Genomic DNA, 20,156 nt, shown 5'->3' with positions numbered 1-20,156 from the left:
TGCCACTTTTATTGCCATACTTCAAGCTGTACAACACATAATAAGCTTATTTTAATATATATGTACACATAAATTTGTACCCATGGTTACATGAGTACACATTCACTATATATAAATATTCTACTATCAGTTTAAGCAAAAAAGGATTTGGGTACTTTTGGTATTCAACAATTTTCTTAGAAAAATAAAAGATGAAAGTACCAGAATTTTTTTAATTCTAGAAATGAAAGAAAATAAACTGTCAAATTATTATCATTATCATTATTATTTACTCAGTGCTGACGCCTGGAGATTACCCATCCGTCACCTCCTAATTTCGTCGAGACACATCATGCTTCTTCTGTCTCTGCTAAACACTAACCCAACGTACTATGAAACATCGATCTTCCTCAACTAAACACCTTAACACATAACATTTATCAAGCTCGTCTTTTTTATTCTTTATTTTCACCTTTAACCATTTTCTAACAGTAATCCCATCTCTTTGGTTATTTACCTTATGGAGACACATGGCTGCCTCCACACATGCAAGCTATGATGGTCATTCATATGATGATGTTGACGATGATGATAATCATTATGAAGATGGCTCACAACCATCTCATGACATCTTCTCGAACCTTTTCCATTCACTCTATACTTCCATACTTCTTCAACCTTCATCTCTTCTTCTTCTTCTTGCAAATCAAGTACTTCCTGTTCTTGTTCTTCTTGATTTATCTCTTCATTTTCTTCTTCTTCTTCTTCCTCTTCTTGGTTGATATTAGAGCAAACATCACTGCTAACAAGATGCAATCTCAAGCGACCATTTTGCCTGACAGAACGTAAAATCTCTGGCCTTTGTATTTTAACTTCAGTTAACTCCAACCTCCCATTTTCCCTTACAGGCTTTAGGTAAAAACAAGGCTGACCGTTTTGGTTCAATGAAGATAGTGGTGGTGGAAACTTCATATGACTCCTCCCTTCCCTCCTTTTCCTAATCCTCCACCTATTATTATCCCTAATTTCATCTTCACAAAGCTTCACATGTTTATAACCATTACTCCTATCATCAACATCACCATCATCTCTTTCATAACAACTCTCAAACCCTAAGCTCTCTGTACATGACATAAGTCCATCAATCCCAGCACCACCACCCATATCATCTATAAATCCTATGCCACCAGGGTCTTTCTTTTTTGGTGGTGATGTTGATGGCATTGAAATAGTTTTAGTATTGTGCAAGTGTAATAAGGATGACTCAATAACATTGGGATTGGATTCGTTGGCACTGATCAACCCTAACCCACATTTGGAAACAGGAGGAGGAGAAACCATATTTGTATTTGATAAACCTAGAAAAGAGTGGACAATTTTCTTACAAAAGTAGTACTTGTTCAACATGAATTGTGAATAATAATAATAACAATAAAAGTAACAATAAGGCATGATGAGTTTCAATGCTAAAAGAAAGAGGGAGAAATAGATGAGAGAGGGAAGAAGGAGATGGGAGGAACAAAGGGTCATATGAAAAATTATTGGAAAAATAGATTGGGGTGGTGGTGTTGTTTATTGATGAGAAATGATGTGATAATAAAAATGAAAAATGAAGAAGAGAGAGAGGAGGAGATGAGGGTATTAATAAAAAGAAAATAACATCCTCACGCCAAAGATAGATAGGGAAAGAGAAAAACAAAAAAGGAAAGGGGAAGGGAGGGTTTGGGTATGGGTATGGTGAATTGTGAGCGGTAGTGTGATGGAGTAAACGGTGCCGGGTCTCACGAATCTTGCCCTTCCCCTTATTCACTAACCTCTAACCATATTTTCTTTTATTTATTTCATTTCCTCTTTATATATAAAACTAAATTGCATCATCTTTTTCTTCTTTTTAGAGAGAAAAAATGGACTTAATGTATCATTTTTTTAGTCTCCTTATGTTGTTTTAAATTTTCAACCCATAGTTTTTCACATAATTTGTGGTATATATTTGTATTGGCAAAGTTGCCAAGTGTTAGACTTAACAATGCATGCATTTCATTTTGTCATCTAGGTATTCTTTTTTTTTGTCAATATCCTACACAAAATATTCTTCGATTTTTCTTTAGAACTATGTTAAAGGATAAACCATCTTTGTAAGAATGCCATGTATGGCAATGTTTTTCTTCCACATGGAAAACATGTCACTTCACATGTCATTATAGAAAAACATAAATTTAAAAATTCTAATTAAAATAAAATTTCAAAATATAATAAGAAAATCCAAAACCTTATCCGTTTTGTTGTTCTTTTAAAATTTTATTTATTGATACTAAAAATCTTTTTTATTTTCTCTCTTATTCATCCCTTCCTATTCTACTCATCCAACTTTTTGTAAAATTCAAACATTCAAAGAAAGAAACATTCTCGATTTTTCAAGTATGTTGTCATCTACCTCTTAGTCTTCATTTTTGGCACTTGACTCTTTTAGGAAAACATCCCAAACTCTTTCATTGGGGTTCTTATTGGGACTCAATCCTTCCCTTGTTGCATTAGTTTTGGTTATTTTTGGTGTATTTGTTTGGGTTCTTGTGTAAGTATTCTTTCACTTGATTAATTCTATTATATTATAAAAATAATTCACCTTTGTTCTTTTTGGATATTCTACAAACACACATAAGTTTGTTTGTGAGTCAAACTTTCTAATTTATTAGGCACATTATTCAGCATATTGCACATGGTTTGCAGCGCATATCCCAAACATATATTGAAAGTTTGCAAATAATTTAACATTGAATGAACCATGTTTAGCAAGATTTTATTCCTTCTATCAGTAGCATTATTTTGTTTGTGGAGATTAGACATAGCTAACTGAGAAAGAATTTCATTCTTAATAAAGTATTCTAAAAATTCTTAGATAAATATTCTCATCTTATTTATATTAGAGTGCTTTAATGAATAAATTTAATTGTTTCTCTACTTTTACACAAAACTCTTAAAATTTATCAAAAATTTCGCTCTTGCGGTGTATTAGATAAACATATTCATATATGAAATAACCATCTATGAAAGTTATGTAATATTCATAACTTCCTCACGTACTAATGTTTATGGGGCCACATATATTAGTTAAAACTATCAAAGTAAATATATACTTCTCTTAGTGCTTCAACTATCATAATGTACCCATCCTTGGTCTAGCTAAAGGTTCTTATCACGTAGACTTCTCATTTCCCTGAACCCTAGCAAAGAAACAAAAACATTATTATTGGTTACAGAACCAATGACTTAATTGTCTTTTAAGTCTTCCATTAAACAAGTTTCAGTAATAAAGAGTTATTACCTTTCTTCCCTCTCGAGACTAGGTAATTTATGTACCTTTTACAATAAGTTCTAAAGTGCCATTTTTTTACTGCAGATTAAACATTTGGATTTGTGTTCTTGCCACTCAGAATGAGTTAGTTTCATTTCCATTCTTTGTAACTATTTTCGTTCAATTTGTTTTTAGTAAGAATGTTAATGATAAGAGCTGGTGCCTTTTCAAATTGAAACATAAAATTGCCATAAATTAATTATCTTTGCATGAAACAAATATTCCATCTAATTTAACAACTTAAAAGCATATTAAATGATGCATGCTTCTTACTTTAAAACCTTTGCAATATATGTAGTTCGTTGCAATGATAATTTTCACACCTATTAAATTATGTTATCGTTAGGGAATCATCATCAACTAGTAAGAGCATGAAATTCTATTCAATTAATATGTGAATCTAAAACCAAAAGAATACATACATATTAACAATTGTTTCAATTTTATCACTAATTAAAATAGTCTTGAATGTACAAACATTAGATCAACATCCATTATCATATGTTCTATTTGAGTCATTGTGGGACAACCTCTCGTAGAATCATACATGAATAGTTGTCCATTCAAAGAAAATTTCACCTAATGAGCCTATATGATAAGACTTGTCGTAGGATGCAATCAAGGTAAAATTGACTCGAAGTGTTTCATGTTATCACCTAAAGACTATTAATAAAGGCTATGTGTAACACCGCAATACTCGACCCAATTGCCAGATCCGAGTTATGATGTGTCAAATTCATTACCGGAGCAACTATGAACAACTTTACTTAATTTATACTATTAAATGAGCAAATTCAGCTCATTCATGCATACCATACAAAATACCACAAAATTTGAGTCTTGTTCAAGCTTACGAAAGCTCTAAAACTAACCTAAGGTTACAATAGAACCAAATTGTAAGAATTTCAAAATATAGAGTTAATGTCGTGACATCAGGGGATTCCTCATCATAGTGCAACATACTAAGTATGTCTTGTCGTAGCGACCAAAGTCGGCATCGCGCCGTGACATGACAACTTGACTCATCGTAACGACAGATATTCGATATCGCAACATGATATACCGACTTCAAATGATCAAGTTTTGGTACTTGTTTGCAAAAACCTAAAAATTTATATTTTCAATTTCAATTATATGATCAACCAATTCTATATCTCAAATAAATTAGTATTGCCTAAATGTACCATTTATCCAACTCAAACAATTAATCAAATTCAACATTTTTTCAAGTTATTCATTGAACAAAGTTTCATTTATATACATATGCATATTAGCACTTAACCAAATAGACCATTCATGTATCACAAAATATGCTTAACCCAAAAATTATGACGTTTATAACTTATATAAATAACATATGGCCAAACCGAACTATGAAAATTTGACTCAACCTAGGTACATATTGTATAACCAACAAAAGAAACTATACAAACATGGTTTAGTCTAGGCTCCTCGTCTAGATGTTGAATTCGATGCTCGAAACATCGATACGAACCTAACCTATGCACGAAAAATAAAAATGTACGTTGAGCGATAGAGCTTAGTGGTATTTCCGTTATTCAAATCTGTTAGAATTAAGTGACCCGAATCCTTATTTAAATAAAATACAGTGATAAAATAAAATAAAAGAAGAATCCATTTAGAATTACACTTCTTTTATTTTATTTTAGAATAAGGTTTTTTAAACCTTATTAAATTCCATCTATTTGATATTAATTAGAATAAGGTGTTTTAGTCTTACTAGAATATGTCTTTACAAGCCTATAAATAGACATAGTCTATTACTCTTGTAAAAAAATTCGAATTCGATATAGTGAATTTTCTTCTCCTTTGCCCGTGGTTTTTTCCCGAAAGGGTTTCCACGTAAAATTTGTGTTTCATTCATTTTATTATTTTTTTTAGAAATTGGTATTAGAGCTTCCGGGTTGTTCATCTCAATCACAGTAATGGCGTCTTTGAAGTATGAAATTCCGCTGTTGGATCGCAACATTAGATTTGCATTGTGGCAGATTAAGATGCAAGCAGTTCTTGCGCAGATGGATCTGGAGGATGCCCTGCTAGGGATAGATAAGATGCCTAAACTTTAACAGATGAAGAGAAGAAGCGTAAGGACGTAAGGATCAAAAGGTGTTAACACAATTACATCTGCATTTATCCAACGAAATTTTGTAGGATGTGATGAAAGAGAAGATCGCCGCTGCATTATGGAAGAAGCTAGAACAAACATGTATGTCCAAAACTCTAACAAGCAAGTTGCATATGAAGCAGCGTCTTTATACTCATCGTTTGGAGGAAGGTACGTCCGTACACGAACACTTAACAGTGTTTAAAGAAATTCTCTCAAACTTAGAGGCCATGGAGGTTCAGTATGATAAGGAAGATCTAGGGTTGATTCTACTTTGTTCGTTGCCCCTGTCTTATTCAACCTTTAGAGACACGATTTTATATAGCCGCGAGCCTCTCACAGTTAATGAGGTTTATGATTCTTTGACCTCGTATGATAAGATGAAACATCTTGTGCTTAAACCCGACTCTCAGGGAGAGGGTCTCATTGTTCATGGGAGACAAGATCGAAATGCTGATGATAATCATGGAATGACACAGGAACAGAATCCTGGCAGTAAAACTAAGGGTAGATCAAAGTCTTCAAACAGAGGTAAAACTTGTAACTTCTGCAAGAAGTAAGGGTACATTAAATCTGAGTGCTGTAAGCTACAGAACATGATTAAGAGGGAGGCTGCGAACCAAAAAGGAAAACAACTAGAAAATTCCAGTGAAGCTGATATTGTAGAAGACTAAAGCAATAGTGAACTTCTAGTCGCTTCCGTCAACAATTCTAAAGTGAGCGAGGAATGGATACTTGTTCAGGCTGCACCTTCCACATGAGTCCCAATCGGGATTGGTTTACAACTTACGAAATAGTGTCTGAAGGTGTTGTTTTGATGGGAAATAATGCTTCGTGTAAAATCGTAAGTGTTGGAACAATTAAAATTAAGATGTTTGATGGAGTTGTTAAAACACTTAGTGACGTGAGACATGTTCCGAAATTGAAGAGAAATTTAATTTCGTTAAGTACTCTTGATTCAAAAGGGTACAGATATACAGCTGAAAGTGGGGTTTTAAAGATTTCCAAAGGTTCTCTTGTTGTGATGAAAGGGCAAAGAAAGACTGCCAAGTTATTTGTTTTGCAGGGTTCTACTGTTATTGGTGATGCAGCTGTCGCTTCCTCTTCCTTGTCAGATGATGATATTACAAAACTTTGGCATATGCGCCTAGGGCATATGAGTGAGAATGGCATGATAGAATTGAGCAAAAGAGGACTTCTTAATGGGCAAGGAATTTGCAAACTAAATTTCTATGAGCACTGTGTTTTTGTGAAGCAAAAGAGAGTTCAATTCACCAGAGGAATCCATAACACGAAGGGAACGTTGGAGTATATTCATTCTAATCTGTGGGGGCCATCCAGAGTGCCTTCGAGAGGTGGAGCTAATTATATGCTAACCTTTATTGATGATTTTTCCAGAAAAGTTTGGGCTTTCTTCCTGAAGCAGAAAAGTGATGTGTTTTACACATTTAAGTCTTGAAAAAATATGATTGAAAAACAGACAAGAAAACAAATAAAATACCTCCACACAGACAATGGCTTAGAGTTCTGTTCTGATGAGTTTAATAGATTTTCCAAGTCAGAAGGGATCGTGAGACACTTGACAGTTCGTCATACTCCATAGCAAAATGGTGTTGCAGAACGAATGAACAAAACGATAATGGAGAAAGTTCGATGTATGTTGTCAAATGCCAACTTACCGAAGTCGTTTTGGGCAGAAGCTGCCTTTACTATATTTTTTTGATCAACCAATCTCCATCCGTTGCCATTGAGAAAAAGACTCCACAAGAGGTATGGTTTGGTAATCCTGCTAATTATTCTGATTTAAAGATCTTTGGGTGTCCTGCGTATGCTCATTTTGATAATGGAAAATTGGAACCGAGATCCATTAAATGTGTTTTTCTTGGTTATAAAGCTGGTGTAAAAGGGTATAAGTTATGGTGTCCTGAAAATAGAAAAGTTGTGATTAGCAGAGATGTTGTTTTTGATGAAACTGCTATGCTACCTAACTTATCTCTTAAAGACTCTTCCAATAAAGAAAATCAAAAGCAGGTGGAGTATCAGATTAATACAGAGTCGACTACTCAAGCCAGTACAAAAATTGAGAATAGAGTTGCTTCTTCACCGCAATACTCTATCGCCAAAAACAGAACTAGAAGAGAAATTAAACCTCCAAAGAAATATGCCGACGCTGATCTAGTTGCTTATGCTTTAAATGTGGCTAAAGATATAGATGCGAATCAATAGCCATCTAATAATTCTGAGGCAGTTAGCTGTGAAGACTCAGAAAAGTGGATGTTTGCTATGTAAGAGGAGATGGAATCACTCCACAAAAATATAACATGGGATCTTGTGAAACTTCCTAAAGGTAAAAAGACTATTCGTTGTAAATGGGTGTTTAAAAAGAAAGAAAGGACTCCAAGAGTTGAAGAACCCAGATATAAAGCAAGGCTTCTTGCAAAGGGTTACAGTCAAATTCCAGGAGTGGACTTCACAGATGTGTTCTCCCCAGTTGTTAAGCATAGTTCGATTCGATCTTTGCTTGGTATTGTGGCCATGTATGATTTGGAGCTTGAGTAGTTAGATGTAAAAACTGCATTTTTGCATGGAGAACTTGAGGAGGATATTTACATGCAACAACCAGAGGGTTTTACAGTCTCAGAAAAAGAAGACTATGTTTGCTTACCGAAAAAGTCCCTTTACGGTTTGAAACCAAGACAGTGGTACAAGAGGTTTGATTCCTTTATGACTTCTCATGATTTTAAAATAAGTAGTTTTGACAGTTGTGTTTACTTTAAGAAAAACAATTATGGTTCTTTTGTGTATCTACTTCTTCATGTTGATGACATGTTGATAGCAGCAAAAGATAAAGGAGAGATAAGAAAGGTCAAAGCCCAACTAAGTGAAGAATTTGAGATGAAAGATTTAGGACCAGCAAAGAAGATACTTGGTATGGAGATTTTCAGAGATAGAAAAGCAAGTAAATTGTACCAAGTCAGAAGGGGTACATTGAGAAAGTTCTTTGCAGGTTCAATATGCAGAGTGCTAAGCCTGTTAGTACTCCTTTAGCAGCCTATTTCAGACTTTTATCGGCTTTGTCTCCACAATCAGATGATGAGATTGAGTACATGTCACATGTTCCATACTCTAGTGCAGTGGGATCTCTCATGTATGCTATGGTTTGTTCACGTCCAGATTTATCATATGCAGTCAGTGCAGTTAGAAGATACATGGCGAATCTCAGTTAAAAACACTAGAAAGCAGTTCAGTGGATTTTAAGATACTTACGAGGTCTTACTGATGTTTGCTTACAGTTTGGAAGAACTAGAGATGGAGTTATTGGGTATGTTGATGCTGATTTTGCTAGAGACCTTGATAGAAGAAGATCTCTCACAGGTTATGTCTTTACAATCGGAGGTTGTGCAATCAGTTGGAAAGCCACTTTGCAAACTACAGTCGCTTTGTCTACCACTGAAGCTGAGTACATGGCGATTATTGAGGCTTGTAAAGAAGCTATTTGGTTGAAGGGACTCTTTTGTGAACTTAATGAAGACCTTCAAATCAGTATAGTACTTTGTGACAGCCAGAGTGCAATCTTACTTGCAAAAGACCAAATGTTTCATGAGAGAACAAAACACATTGATGTTCGGTATCATTTTGTTTGTGATATTATTGCTCGTGGTGATATTGTTGTGAGCAAAATTAGTACTCATAAAAATCCTGCAGATATGATGACTAAGTCACTTTCTATAGCCAAGTTTGAGTTTTGCTTAAACTTGGTTGGTGTTCATTGTTGAAGTTAAACCCTTAAGGGGTTTTATGGAAGAGGTGGAGAACTTGTTCGTTGAGAGTTCGCGATGAAGAACTTGTTCATTGAGAATTCGTGTCAAGGTGGAGATTGTTAGAATTAAGTGACCCGAATCCTTATTTAAATAAAATACAGTGATAAAATAAAATAAAATAAAAGAAGAATCAATTTAGAATTATTCTTCTTCTATTTTATTTTAGAATAAGGTTTTTTAAACCTTATTAAATTCCATTTATTTGATATTAATTAGAATAAGTTGTTTCAGTCTTACTAGAATATGGCTTTACAAGCCTATAAATAGACATAGTCTATTCCTCTTGTAAAAAAAATCGAATTTAACATAGTGAATTTTCTTCTCCTTTGCCCGTGGTTTTTTCCCGAAAGGGTTTCCACGTAAAATTTGTGTGTTCTTTATTTTATTTTATTTTCACAAAATCAATTTAATACAAATTCTAATCAAATAAAAATAATCAATTTTCAATTCAATACCAACTAATTCACATATAACTCATGTCAATCTTCAATACTTATAACACTATACATATGCTACAGGATACATTATTTATGCCAAACGAACCAACTAAACATACTACCTCAATTAACAACTAATTAACATGTCATACCAATGTACTTAACATCCACATTACTTTTACCCTATTACATTAGAAAAAGTCCATATATCATTCCCGAATTGAAATCAAATCTACCATTATCATTTCGTTTCGGTCCTCAGGCTTGTTCGATTGGTTCGCATGATCTTTCACATGCAATCGATAATTATATATCATAAGTACGTAAATGTAGTACAATTTCATAATGTCGAATTCGTTTTCAAATATCAATAAACAAATCTTAAATTTATTTTCCCTATTAACATGATTTGGACTCGAACGGATACATGGATCCCAACCAACACACCAATTTAGAACCACCTGCCTCATCGGAATGTTCAAAGTAAATAGATTGTGCCCAACGCTCGTCGATATAACCTAAATAAAATTTGTGCGTTGCACTCATTAGAACGTTCGAAGAAAAATTTGTCCAACGCTCATTGATAAATAACCAAAGTCACCCATACTCAATTTATCCTATGGCATGCCAACTATATCCGGCTCTGCCCAAACAATTAATAGGGTAACATATTATTAAATTCACCATATAACACAATTTACATTTCATCATCTCAAATTCACAATCCAATTCATCAATTTATCACATAAAAGATCATATTCCAGTTTAATTCAAAGTCAATTTCATATTTTCATTAATTTATACTCTTTTTTATTCTATTTAGTCCTCTATCTAGATAACCAATCTCAATTATAACAATTCAATTAAAATAATAACTTTCATCTTACCTCACTACCATACTATGCAAAATAGTATAAATATGCAACAATTTTAGTGATTCGAATCATAGAAATACAAACCAAATATTTGAGTTACTTGTTGTCGGCTCTCGTATTTCCTTTCTCTTTTGACAGCTTTGCGTTGTCTTTAGCTACAAATAATAATCCAATAATACACAATATCAAATTCCAGCTCAAATCACATTCAATTAAAAGTTGCACATATTTAGTCAATTTTTCAATTTAGTCTCTAAAACTGAAACAAACATAACTTTCGATTTAGACCTTCGGATTAAAATCCGATTTCACATATATTTAGTTGGGGCCTTATATTTTCTATTATTATCAAAATTTCATTTTATTCAATTTGGTCTCTAATGTACAGATCTATCAATTAAACTTTACAATTTAGTCATTTTCTTAAATTAAGCTTAATTTCTATCAATTAAAGACCTAAATCTTTCAATTCTCAATAATGGAATCTCGTAAAAACTTCATCAATTGATCAAATTGATATTTGGGTTAGCTTAATCAAGCTTCCAAGATAAAAAAATCTATAAAAATAAAAAGAAATGGCTAGGGACTTACTTGAATTTAAGGACCAAAAGCTTCAAAACTTGAAAATGACGTTAAGCTTCTTATTCTTTCTTAGCACTCTATTGGAAGAGATGAATTAATAGCTCCTTCAACCTAAAATGTTCTTTTATAGTTGGATTAACATTAAATTAATTTTAATTAATCATATTCTAATTCTAATTAATCTTATTTTACTTAATTAAACCAATGTCATCATACCATCCACTAATATTATTTTAATATGATCTAATTGCTATTTTGCACCTTTGGTTAATTGTTATTTTAGTCCCCAATCCATTTACTAATTAAAAATCCATTGTGATTGGATTTTATAATTTTGTCCCTAGGCGTAAACCCTCAAAGTTGAATCCTAAGAACTTAGGGATTTTAACTTCCCTTTATGCTCATAACCTGATTTCATTTTTGAAATCTAAATTTTCCATGATGTCTAGCACTTTAATCATATGAAAAACCTAAAGTTTTGCATCAAATGGAATCCGAATACTAGATCAAATATATTTTGATTTTTGTTTCAAGATTTTTATTATGTTTCTAGCTTATAAGGTTTTTAAACAAAATAGAATTAAAAATAATCCACATGAAGATAATAGTTCACAGTCTAATTACATACTCCAAAATAACCTAAATACAACCATTCTAATTCTAGGAACCATAACATTAGCAAAGTTATACAATTAACAATTATATAATGTAACATTCAATAACATATATATTATCAACATTAATAAGGTTTATAATGTCACTCTCTACTATTTTAGTCAAACACAAGATTAGAGAGAATCAAATTGATCATCAATTTATAATATTAGACATAGTATGACAAAACTCTGATGCTAATTATTGGAATATCATTTAGAAAATGTCATAGTTGGCATACTAGAATTTCAAATATAATTTAAATTGGATATTATTCTTTATATATAAATTAATAAATCTGATCAAATAATCGTGTTTTGAGGCATAGGGAGATTGGTGCAAAACACAAAGGGCCTTGGAAACTAAGTCTAATACCTTCAAGATTTTAATAAATTGATCTTATTTTTCATTCTCAATTTTTCAGATCCTTAGGGAGTGAGCTCTAACTTAATTAACTAAAGATAAGGCAAAAACCTAAGACTCGTAGGGAAAGTCAATTTTGCAAGCCTTTATGTGATTCCAAAATTGAAATTCAACTTCTAAATTCAAATTATAATTGTTGGATGATTGCAATTGTAATTACTCCTAATCTAGAATCCAAACTCGAAAAAAATATAATTTATTTCAGTAAAAGAAGAATTACTCAAATAAGTTTTCGCTAGATTTTCGCGAAGTTTTCCCTAGTATTAATGTTGTATGTAAGTTTTGGCCAACACGACAATTTATAATGAAAGAAAATGCAAGTTCTCATTTGAAGTTCTTAATTGATTAAATGGAAGGAATTTTAGTCCAAGTATGACTTCCAAAAATCACGAAGTCGATGACATACCCAAAGGAGATGCTCCCTAAACTACGACACAAAGTCCAATCTAATTTTCTGAGCTAACCTCTCTTGATTTAAATTAAAAATCAAACTCATATATTTAATTAACTAAATTATTAAGTATTCCTTCAAAAATTAATTATTAAAAATAATTAATGACTTTATTTTAGTTCTAATTAAATAATTTACACAACTTAATTCTAATTCTATTAAAATCATGATGATTTTATTGCATTAGAATTATGTGCAAACTTAAAGAATTACCTAAGTAGAATTAAACTACGATGACTACATAATTTAGTTTTTTACTTTGGACTTAGTTATGTAAATTATTCATCCAATTAAAAATAATCTAAAGAAATTAAATTTACCCTAAGTCATTTTTTTTCTTTGCCAGAAAATACATTTACTGCATGTAGTAATTCATGCAATATATTTCTCATTAATCATTTTTATTCATTCAATCAAAGTTCTTATTATGCAATCCATTTAGAGTTATAGTGGGCTAGCGGAGGGACCGATTGGACATATATAATTAGGGTTAAATAATTTGTAATTAAGTTTTGACTTTTCTTCTATTGATTACAAAGTTATTTTTTCATGGAGTCAATCCATTAAAAGTATCATGACTGGACTTCATATTATATATCTTGATTAATTAAACTTTTATCCAATAAACTTGTCATATATGTATTATCCTCATAGGATATTCATGATCCATTTAGGTTAAATCTACTTAATTAAATTTATCCAATGAACTTGTCATATGTGTATTACCCTCATAGGATATTCATGGTCCCTTTAAGTTAAATATTACCTTATCCATTTTTATCTCATGGTTAGTATTGTATCTATTATGATGAAATTGATCTTTACTTATACTAGTAATGATAAATCATTTCTCTCAGACAAATGACCTGTGACCATATTTTATTTTCATCATTTATACAATTCCAATAAGAGGATATTATTTACTCTTTTTAATTAATCTATGATTCCACTATTGTGGGTGAAGCCATGCCATGCATAAGTCGCGTAACCAACATACCAACTTTCGGCCCATTACCTTGAGAGCATAGGTTTTCAATATACGAAAAAACAAGAGTTATACATATATGATCATTTACTTACTCAAAATTTAAGTAAGTCACAACATGAACATCATTGTCAATAAATCCATAGACAGATCTAAGATAAATTAATCTTAGGTCTTCTTCGATGTATTGTAGTCAATCGAGCTTCGGTAGTTAAGATAAGCATGCTCCTCAATTGGACTTATAGACGACATAATATTCCTAACATGAACCATTTGCTCAATTTGATTTCATGGAATACAGAAAATTTAGATTACTTAATAATAGAAGTTATTTTCTTGCATTATAATTTGACCAAATGCAACTCAATATTATTTAAATAGTAGGTAACAACAAGCCAATATTTTCTTATCCATTTTGCTTTACATACAAAAATCATTAATGACAATCATAAAACGAATATTAAATAAACATGTGTCAATTTTCATTTATTCAACAAAATTGAAAAATTACAAGTAGGCAATGATGAAATTAACTACTCTCAGGGTACAAATCCTAATAGAATTAAACTATTATTAATATATGAGATATTCTTAATATATGAGATATTCTATGTAATTGTGGATTCACATATTAATTGGATGGACTTTCATGTTCTTAGTATTTGTTTTGTGATTTCCCACAATGACATAAAGCAATATCTGTAAAAAGTTATCATAGAAATAGTACATATTTTTAAAGGTTTTAATGTAACAAGCATGCGTCATATACATGTTTAAAATTTGCTAAAGAATTAAAGGATGTTTTCTTATTACATAGAAAATTTATTTGTGCTTATTTCATTTTTCAAATTGAAATTGAACCAACACCCATATAGTCAATATTCTCACTAAAAACAAATAAACTGAAAATTAATTGGAAACAAACTTGGACATTCTTCTAAGCTGTGAGAAAATTATGTTTCTATTTGATGAATCATACGCATCAGAATCATGTTATGAGGCACAAGCTCATGGAAATAAGCTAATGAATAGCTCGTTGCTATAGTCTTACAAGTATTAGTAGTACTTTGCAAAAGCAACACAAGAGCTACAAGATTGAAAAGAAATCATAGATGATTTGGAAGACATGTTAGAATGCCAAGCTATTTTGGCTCGATGGTATTTTATAACTAGTTAAATGAACTCTAAGTAAAAGTCTAGAACTCCAATCAAAGATTATATGCTTATGGCTTATGAGATTCTTTGATGAAGTGAAAGGCAATAAGGCTAAACTAAACTAAAATACCCATATAAAAATGGTCTTCAAGACCTTGCCTAGGAACTTTAAAGGCTTTAGAGCTGTTTATAACTTAGGAAATAGGTAACTGAATCTTTACTCAACTCATGAAAAAAATTTCAATCCTATCAGTTTATCTTAAATGATGGGTGAGAAAAATAAAATAAAATAAAAATAAAGATAAAAATAAAAATAAAGAACACACAAATTTTACGTGGAAACCCTTTCGGGAAAAAACCACGGGCAGAGGAGAAGAAAATTCACTATGTCAAAAAATTTGAATCAATACAAGAGGAATAGACTGTCTATTTATAGGCTTGTAAAGCCATATTCTAGTAGGATTGAAACACCTTATCCTAATCAATATAAAATAGATGAAGTTTAATAAGGTTTAAAAAACCTTATTCTAAAATAAAATAAAAGAAGTCCAGTTTTATATCGATTTTACTTTTATTTTATTTTCCATCGTATTTTATTTAAATAAGAATTTGGGTCACTTAATTCTAACAATCTCCACCTTGAGACAAATTCTCAATGAACAAGTTCTTCATCGCGGACTTTCAATAAACAAATTGTCCACCTCTTTCATAAAACCCCTTAAGGGTTTAACTTCAACAATGAACACCAACCAAGTCTAAGCAATGCTCAAACTTGGTTATAGGAAGTGACTTAGTCATCATATCTGCAGGATTTTCACAAGTACTAATTTTGCTCACAACAATATCACCACGAGCAATAATATCACGAACAAAATGATACCGAACATCAATGTGTTTTGTTCTTTCATGAAACATTTGATCTTTTGTAAGAAAGATGGCACTCTGACTGTCACAAAATACTGTACTGATTTGAAGGTCTTCATTGAGTTCATTAAAGAGTCCCTTCAACCAAATAGTTTCTTTACAAGCCTCAGTAATCGCCATGTACTCAGCTTCAGTGGTAGACAAAGCGACTGTAGACTGCCAAGTGGCTTTCCGACTGATTGCACAACCTTCGATTGTAAAGACATAACCTGTGAGAGATCTTCTTTTATCAAGGTCTCCAGCAAAATCAGCATCAACATACCCTATGACTCCATCTCTAGTTCTTCCAAACTGTAAGCAAACATCAGTAATACCTCGTAAGTATCTTAGAATCCACTGAACTGTTTTCCAGTGTTCTTTACCGGGATTCGCCATGTATCTGCTAACTACACTGACTGCATATGATAAATCTGGATGTGAACAAACCATAGCATACATGAGAGATCCCACTGCACTAGAGTATGGAACATGTGACATGTATTCAATATCATCATCTGATTATGGAGACAAAACTGATGAAAGTCTGAAATGGGCTGCTAAAGGAGTACTAATAGGCTTAGCACTCTGCATATTGAACCTGCAAAGAACTTTTTCAGTACCCCTTTTGACTTAGGTACAATTTATTTGTTTTTCTATCTCTGAGAATCTCCATTCCAAGTATCTTCTTTGCTGGTCCTAAATCTTTCATCTCAAATTCTTTACTTAGTTGGGTTTTGACATTTCTTATCTCTCTTTTATCTTTTGCTGCTATCAACATGTCATCAACATAAAGAAGTAGATACACAAAAGAACCATCACTGTTTTTCTTAAAGTAAACACAACTGTCAAAACTACTTCTTTTGAAATCATGAGAAGTCATAAAGGAATCAAACCTCTTGTACCACTGTCTTGGTGACTGTTTCAAACCGTAAAGGGACTTTTTCAGCAAGCAAACATAGTTCTCTTTTTCTGAGACTATAAAACCCTTTGGTTGTTGCATGTAAATATCCTCCTCAAGTTCTCCATGTAGAAATGCAGTTTTTACATCTAACTGCTCAAGCTCCAAATCATGCATGGCCACAATACCAAGCAAAGCTCGAATCGAACTATGCTTAACAACTGGAGAGAACACATCTGTGAAGTCCACTCCTGGAATTTGACTGTAACCCTTTGCAACAAACCTTGCTTTATATCTGGGTTCTTCAACTCCTAGAGTCCTTTCTTTCTTTTTAAACACCCATTTACAACGAACAGCCTTTTTACCTTTAGGAAGTTTCACAAGGTCCCATGTTCTGTTTTTGTGGAGTGATTCCATCTCTTCTTGCATAGCAAATATCCACTTTTCTGAGTCTTCGCAGCTAATCGCCTCAGAATAATTAGATGGCTCTTGATTCACATCTATATCTTCAGCCACATTTAAAGCATAAGCAACTAGATCAGCCTCGGCATACTTCTTTGGAGGTTTAATTTCTCTTCTAGTTCTGTTTTTGGCGATAGAGTATTGTGGTGAAGAAGCAACTCTATTCTAAACTTTTGTTCTGGCTTGAGGAGTTGACTCTTTATTGGAAGAGTCTTTAAGAGATAAATTAGGTAGCATAGCAGTTTTATCAAAAACAACATCTCTGTTAATCACAACTTTTCTATTTTCAGGACACCATAACTTATACCCTTTTACACCAGCTTTATAACCAAGAAAAACACATTTAATGGATCTCGGTTCTAATTTTCCATTATCAACATGAGCATACGCAGGACACCCAAAAATCTTTAAATCAGAATAATTAGCAGGATTACCAGACCATACCTCTTGTGGAGTCTTTTTCTCAATGGAAACGGATGGAGATTGGTTGATTAAAAAACATGCAATAGAGGCTGCTTCTGCCCAAAATGACTTCGATAAGTTGGCATTTGACAACATACATCGAACCTTCTCCATGATCGTTCTGTTCATTCGTTCTGCAACGCCATTTTACTGTGGAGTATGACGAACTGTCAAGTGTCTCATGATCCCTTCTGACTTGCACAATCTATTAAACTCATCAGAATAGAACTCTAAGCCATTGTCTGTGCAGAGGTATTTTATCTGTTTTCCCGTCTGTTTTTCAATCATAATTTTCCAAGACTTAAATGCGAAAAACACATCACTTTTTTGCTTCAGGAACAACGCCCAAACTTTTCTGGAAAAATCATCAATAAAGGTTAGCATATAATTAGCTCCACCTCTCGAAGGCACACTGGATGGCCCCCACAGATCAGAATAAATATACTCAAATATTCCCTTCGTGTTATGGATTCGTCTAGTGAATCGAACTATCTTTTGCTTCCCAAAAACACAGTGCTCACAGAAATTTAGTTTGCAAATTCCTTGCCCATCAAGAAGTCCTCTTTTACTCAATTCTACCATGTCATTCTCACTCATATGCCCTAGGCGCATATGCCAAAGTTTAGTAATATCATCATCTGACAAGGAAGAGGAAGCGACAGCTGCATCACCAGTAGCAGTAGAACCCTGCAAAACATATAACTTGGAAGTTTTTCTTTGCCCTTTTATCACAACAAGGGAACCTTCGGAAATCTTTAAAATCCCACTTTCAGCTGTATATCTGTACCCTTTTGAATCAAGAGTACTTAACGAAATTAAATTTCTCTTCAATTCTGGAACATGTCATACCTCACTAAGTGTTCTGACAACTCCATCAAACATCTTAACTTTAACTGTTCCAACACCTCCGATTTTACACGAAGCATTATTTCCCATCAAAACAACACCTTCAGATACTGTTTCGTAAGTTGTAAACCAATCCCGATTGGGACTCATGTGGAAGGTGCAGCCTGAATCAAGTATCCATTCCTTGCTTACTTTAGAATCATTGATAGAAGCAACTAGAAGTTCACCATTGCTGTAATCTTCTACAACATCAGCTTCACCAGAATTTTCTGGTTGTTTTCCCTTTTGATTTGCAGCCTCCCTTTTAATCTTATTTTGTAGCTTATAGCACTCAGATTTAATGTGCCCTTTCTTCTTGTAGAAGTTACAAGTTTTACCTCTGTTTGAAGACTTCAATCTAACTTTAGATTTACCACGAGGATTCCGTTCCTGTGTCCTACCACGATCATCATCAGCATTCCGATCTTGTCTCACACGAACAATAAGACCCTCTTTCTGAGAGTCGGATTTAACCACAAGATGCTTCATCTTATCATACGAGGTTAAAGAATCATAAACCTCATCAACTGTGAGAGACTCGCGGCTATATAAAATCGTGTCTCTAAAGGTTGAATAAGACGGGGGCAACGAACAAAGTAGAATCAACCCTAGATCTTCCTTATCATACTGAACCTCCATGGCCTCCAAGTTTGAGAGAATTTCTTTAAACACTGTTAAGTGTTCGTGTACAGATGCACCTTCCTCCAAACGATGAGCATAAAGACGTTGCTTCATATGCAACTTTCTTGTTAGAGTTTTCGACATACATATTTGTTCTAGCCTCTTCCATAATGCAGCGACAGTCTTCTCTTTTATCATATCCTGCAAAATTTCGTTAGACAAATGCAGATATAATTATGTTAACGCCTTTCAATCCTTACACTTCTTCTCTTCATCTGTTAATGTCGAAGGCATCTTATCTATCCCTAGCAGGGCATCTTCCAGATCCATCTGTGCAAGAACTGCTTGCATCTTAATTTGCCACAACACAAATCTGGTGTTGCGATCCAACAGCGGAATTTTATACTTCAAAGACGCCATTACAGTGATTTAGATGAATAACCCGGAAGCTCGGATACCAGTTTGAGAAAAATAAAATAAAATAAAAATAAAGAACACACAAATTTTACTTGGAAACCCTTTCGGGAAAAAACCACGGGCAGTGGAGAAGAAAATTCACTATGTCAAAAAATTTGAATCAATACAAGAGGAATACACTATGTCTATTTATAGGCTTGTAAAGCCATATTCTAGTAGGATTGAATCACCTTATCCTAATCAATATAAAATAGATGAAGTTTAATAAGGTTTAAAAAAGCTTATTCTAAAATAAAATAAAAGAAGTCTAGTTCTATATGGATTTTACTTTTATTTTATTTTCCATCGTATTTTATTTAAATAAGAATTTGGGTCACTTAATTCTAACAATGGGCACTTTGAACAAGCAAAGCAAAAATCTAACTTATCGATGATATCATCTTCATTTTAAGGTAAAAAAAAACGAGCTAATGTGAAGAGAGTTGTCAAATCTTCAGTTCTTCCTAAAGTTAATAGGAAGAATAATGCTAGAAGCTCAAATAGATATTAAAGTCCAAATGCTTATTTTGTAGCAAAAAGCTGGATTTCAAAGTAGATTGTAAAAAGTACAAGGGTTACCTGGTCTTTAAGGTGAGGAAATGGGAACACTTTATTGTTGAAACTTATTTA

At 32.8% G+C, this 20,156-nt stretch overlaps 1 protein-coding gene across 1 annotated transcript; it reads right to left on the bottom strand.

Annotated features, from left to right (window-relative positions):
- Positions 1–130: 130 nt before the first annotated feature.
- LOC107955726 (protein FAF-like, chloroplastic) lies at positions 131–1,769 on the bottom strand. The gene has a single exon (XM_016891536.2). The coding sequence runs from the start codon at positions 1,507–1,509 to the stop codon at positions 493–495; it is 1,017 nt and encodes a 338-aa protein (XP_016747025.2). The 5' UTR covers positions 1,510–1,769; the 3' UTR covers positions 131–492.
- Positions 1,770–20,156: the final 18,387 nt, after the last annotated feature.

Source organism: Gossypium hirsutum, chromosome A11, assembly GCF_007990345.1.
Source record: "Gossypium hirsutum isolate 1008001.06 chromosome A11, Gossypium_hirsutum_v2.1, whole genome shotgun sequence".
In the NCBI taxonomy this organism is placed as follows: Eukaryota; Viridiplantae; Streptophyta; class Magnoliopsida; order Malvales; family Malvaceae; genus Gossypium; species Gossypium hirsutum.
Note: the sequence above shows the minus strand (reverse complement) of the source record. Positions and strands in the feature narration are given on the sequence as shown.

Bases quoted from the DNA above. Each gene is read 5' to 3' on its own strand.
- LOC107955726 (XM_016891536.2), bottom strand. From the start codon at position 1,509: ATGACCCTTTGTTCCTCCCATCTCCTTCTTCCCTCTCTCATCTATTTC.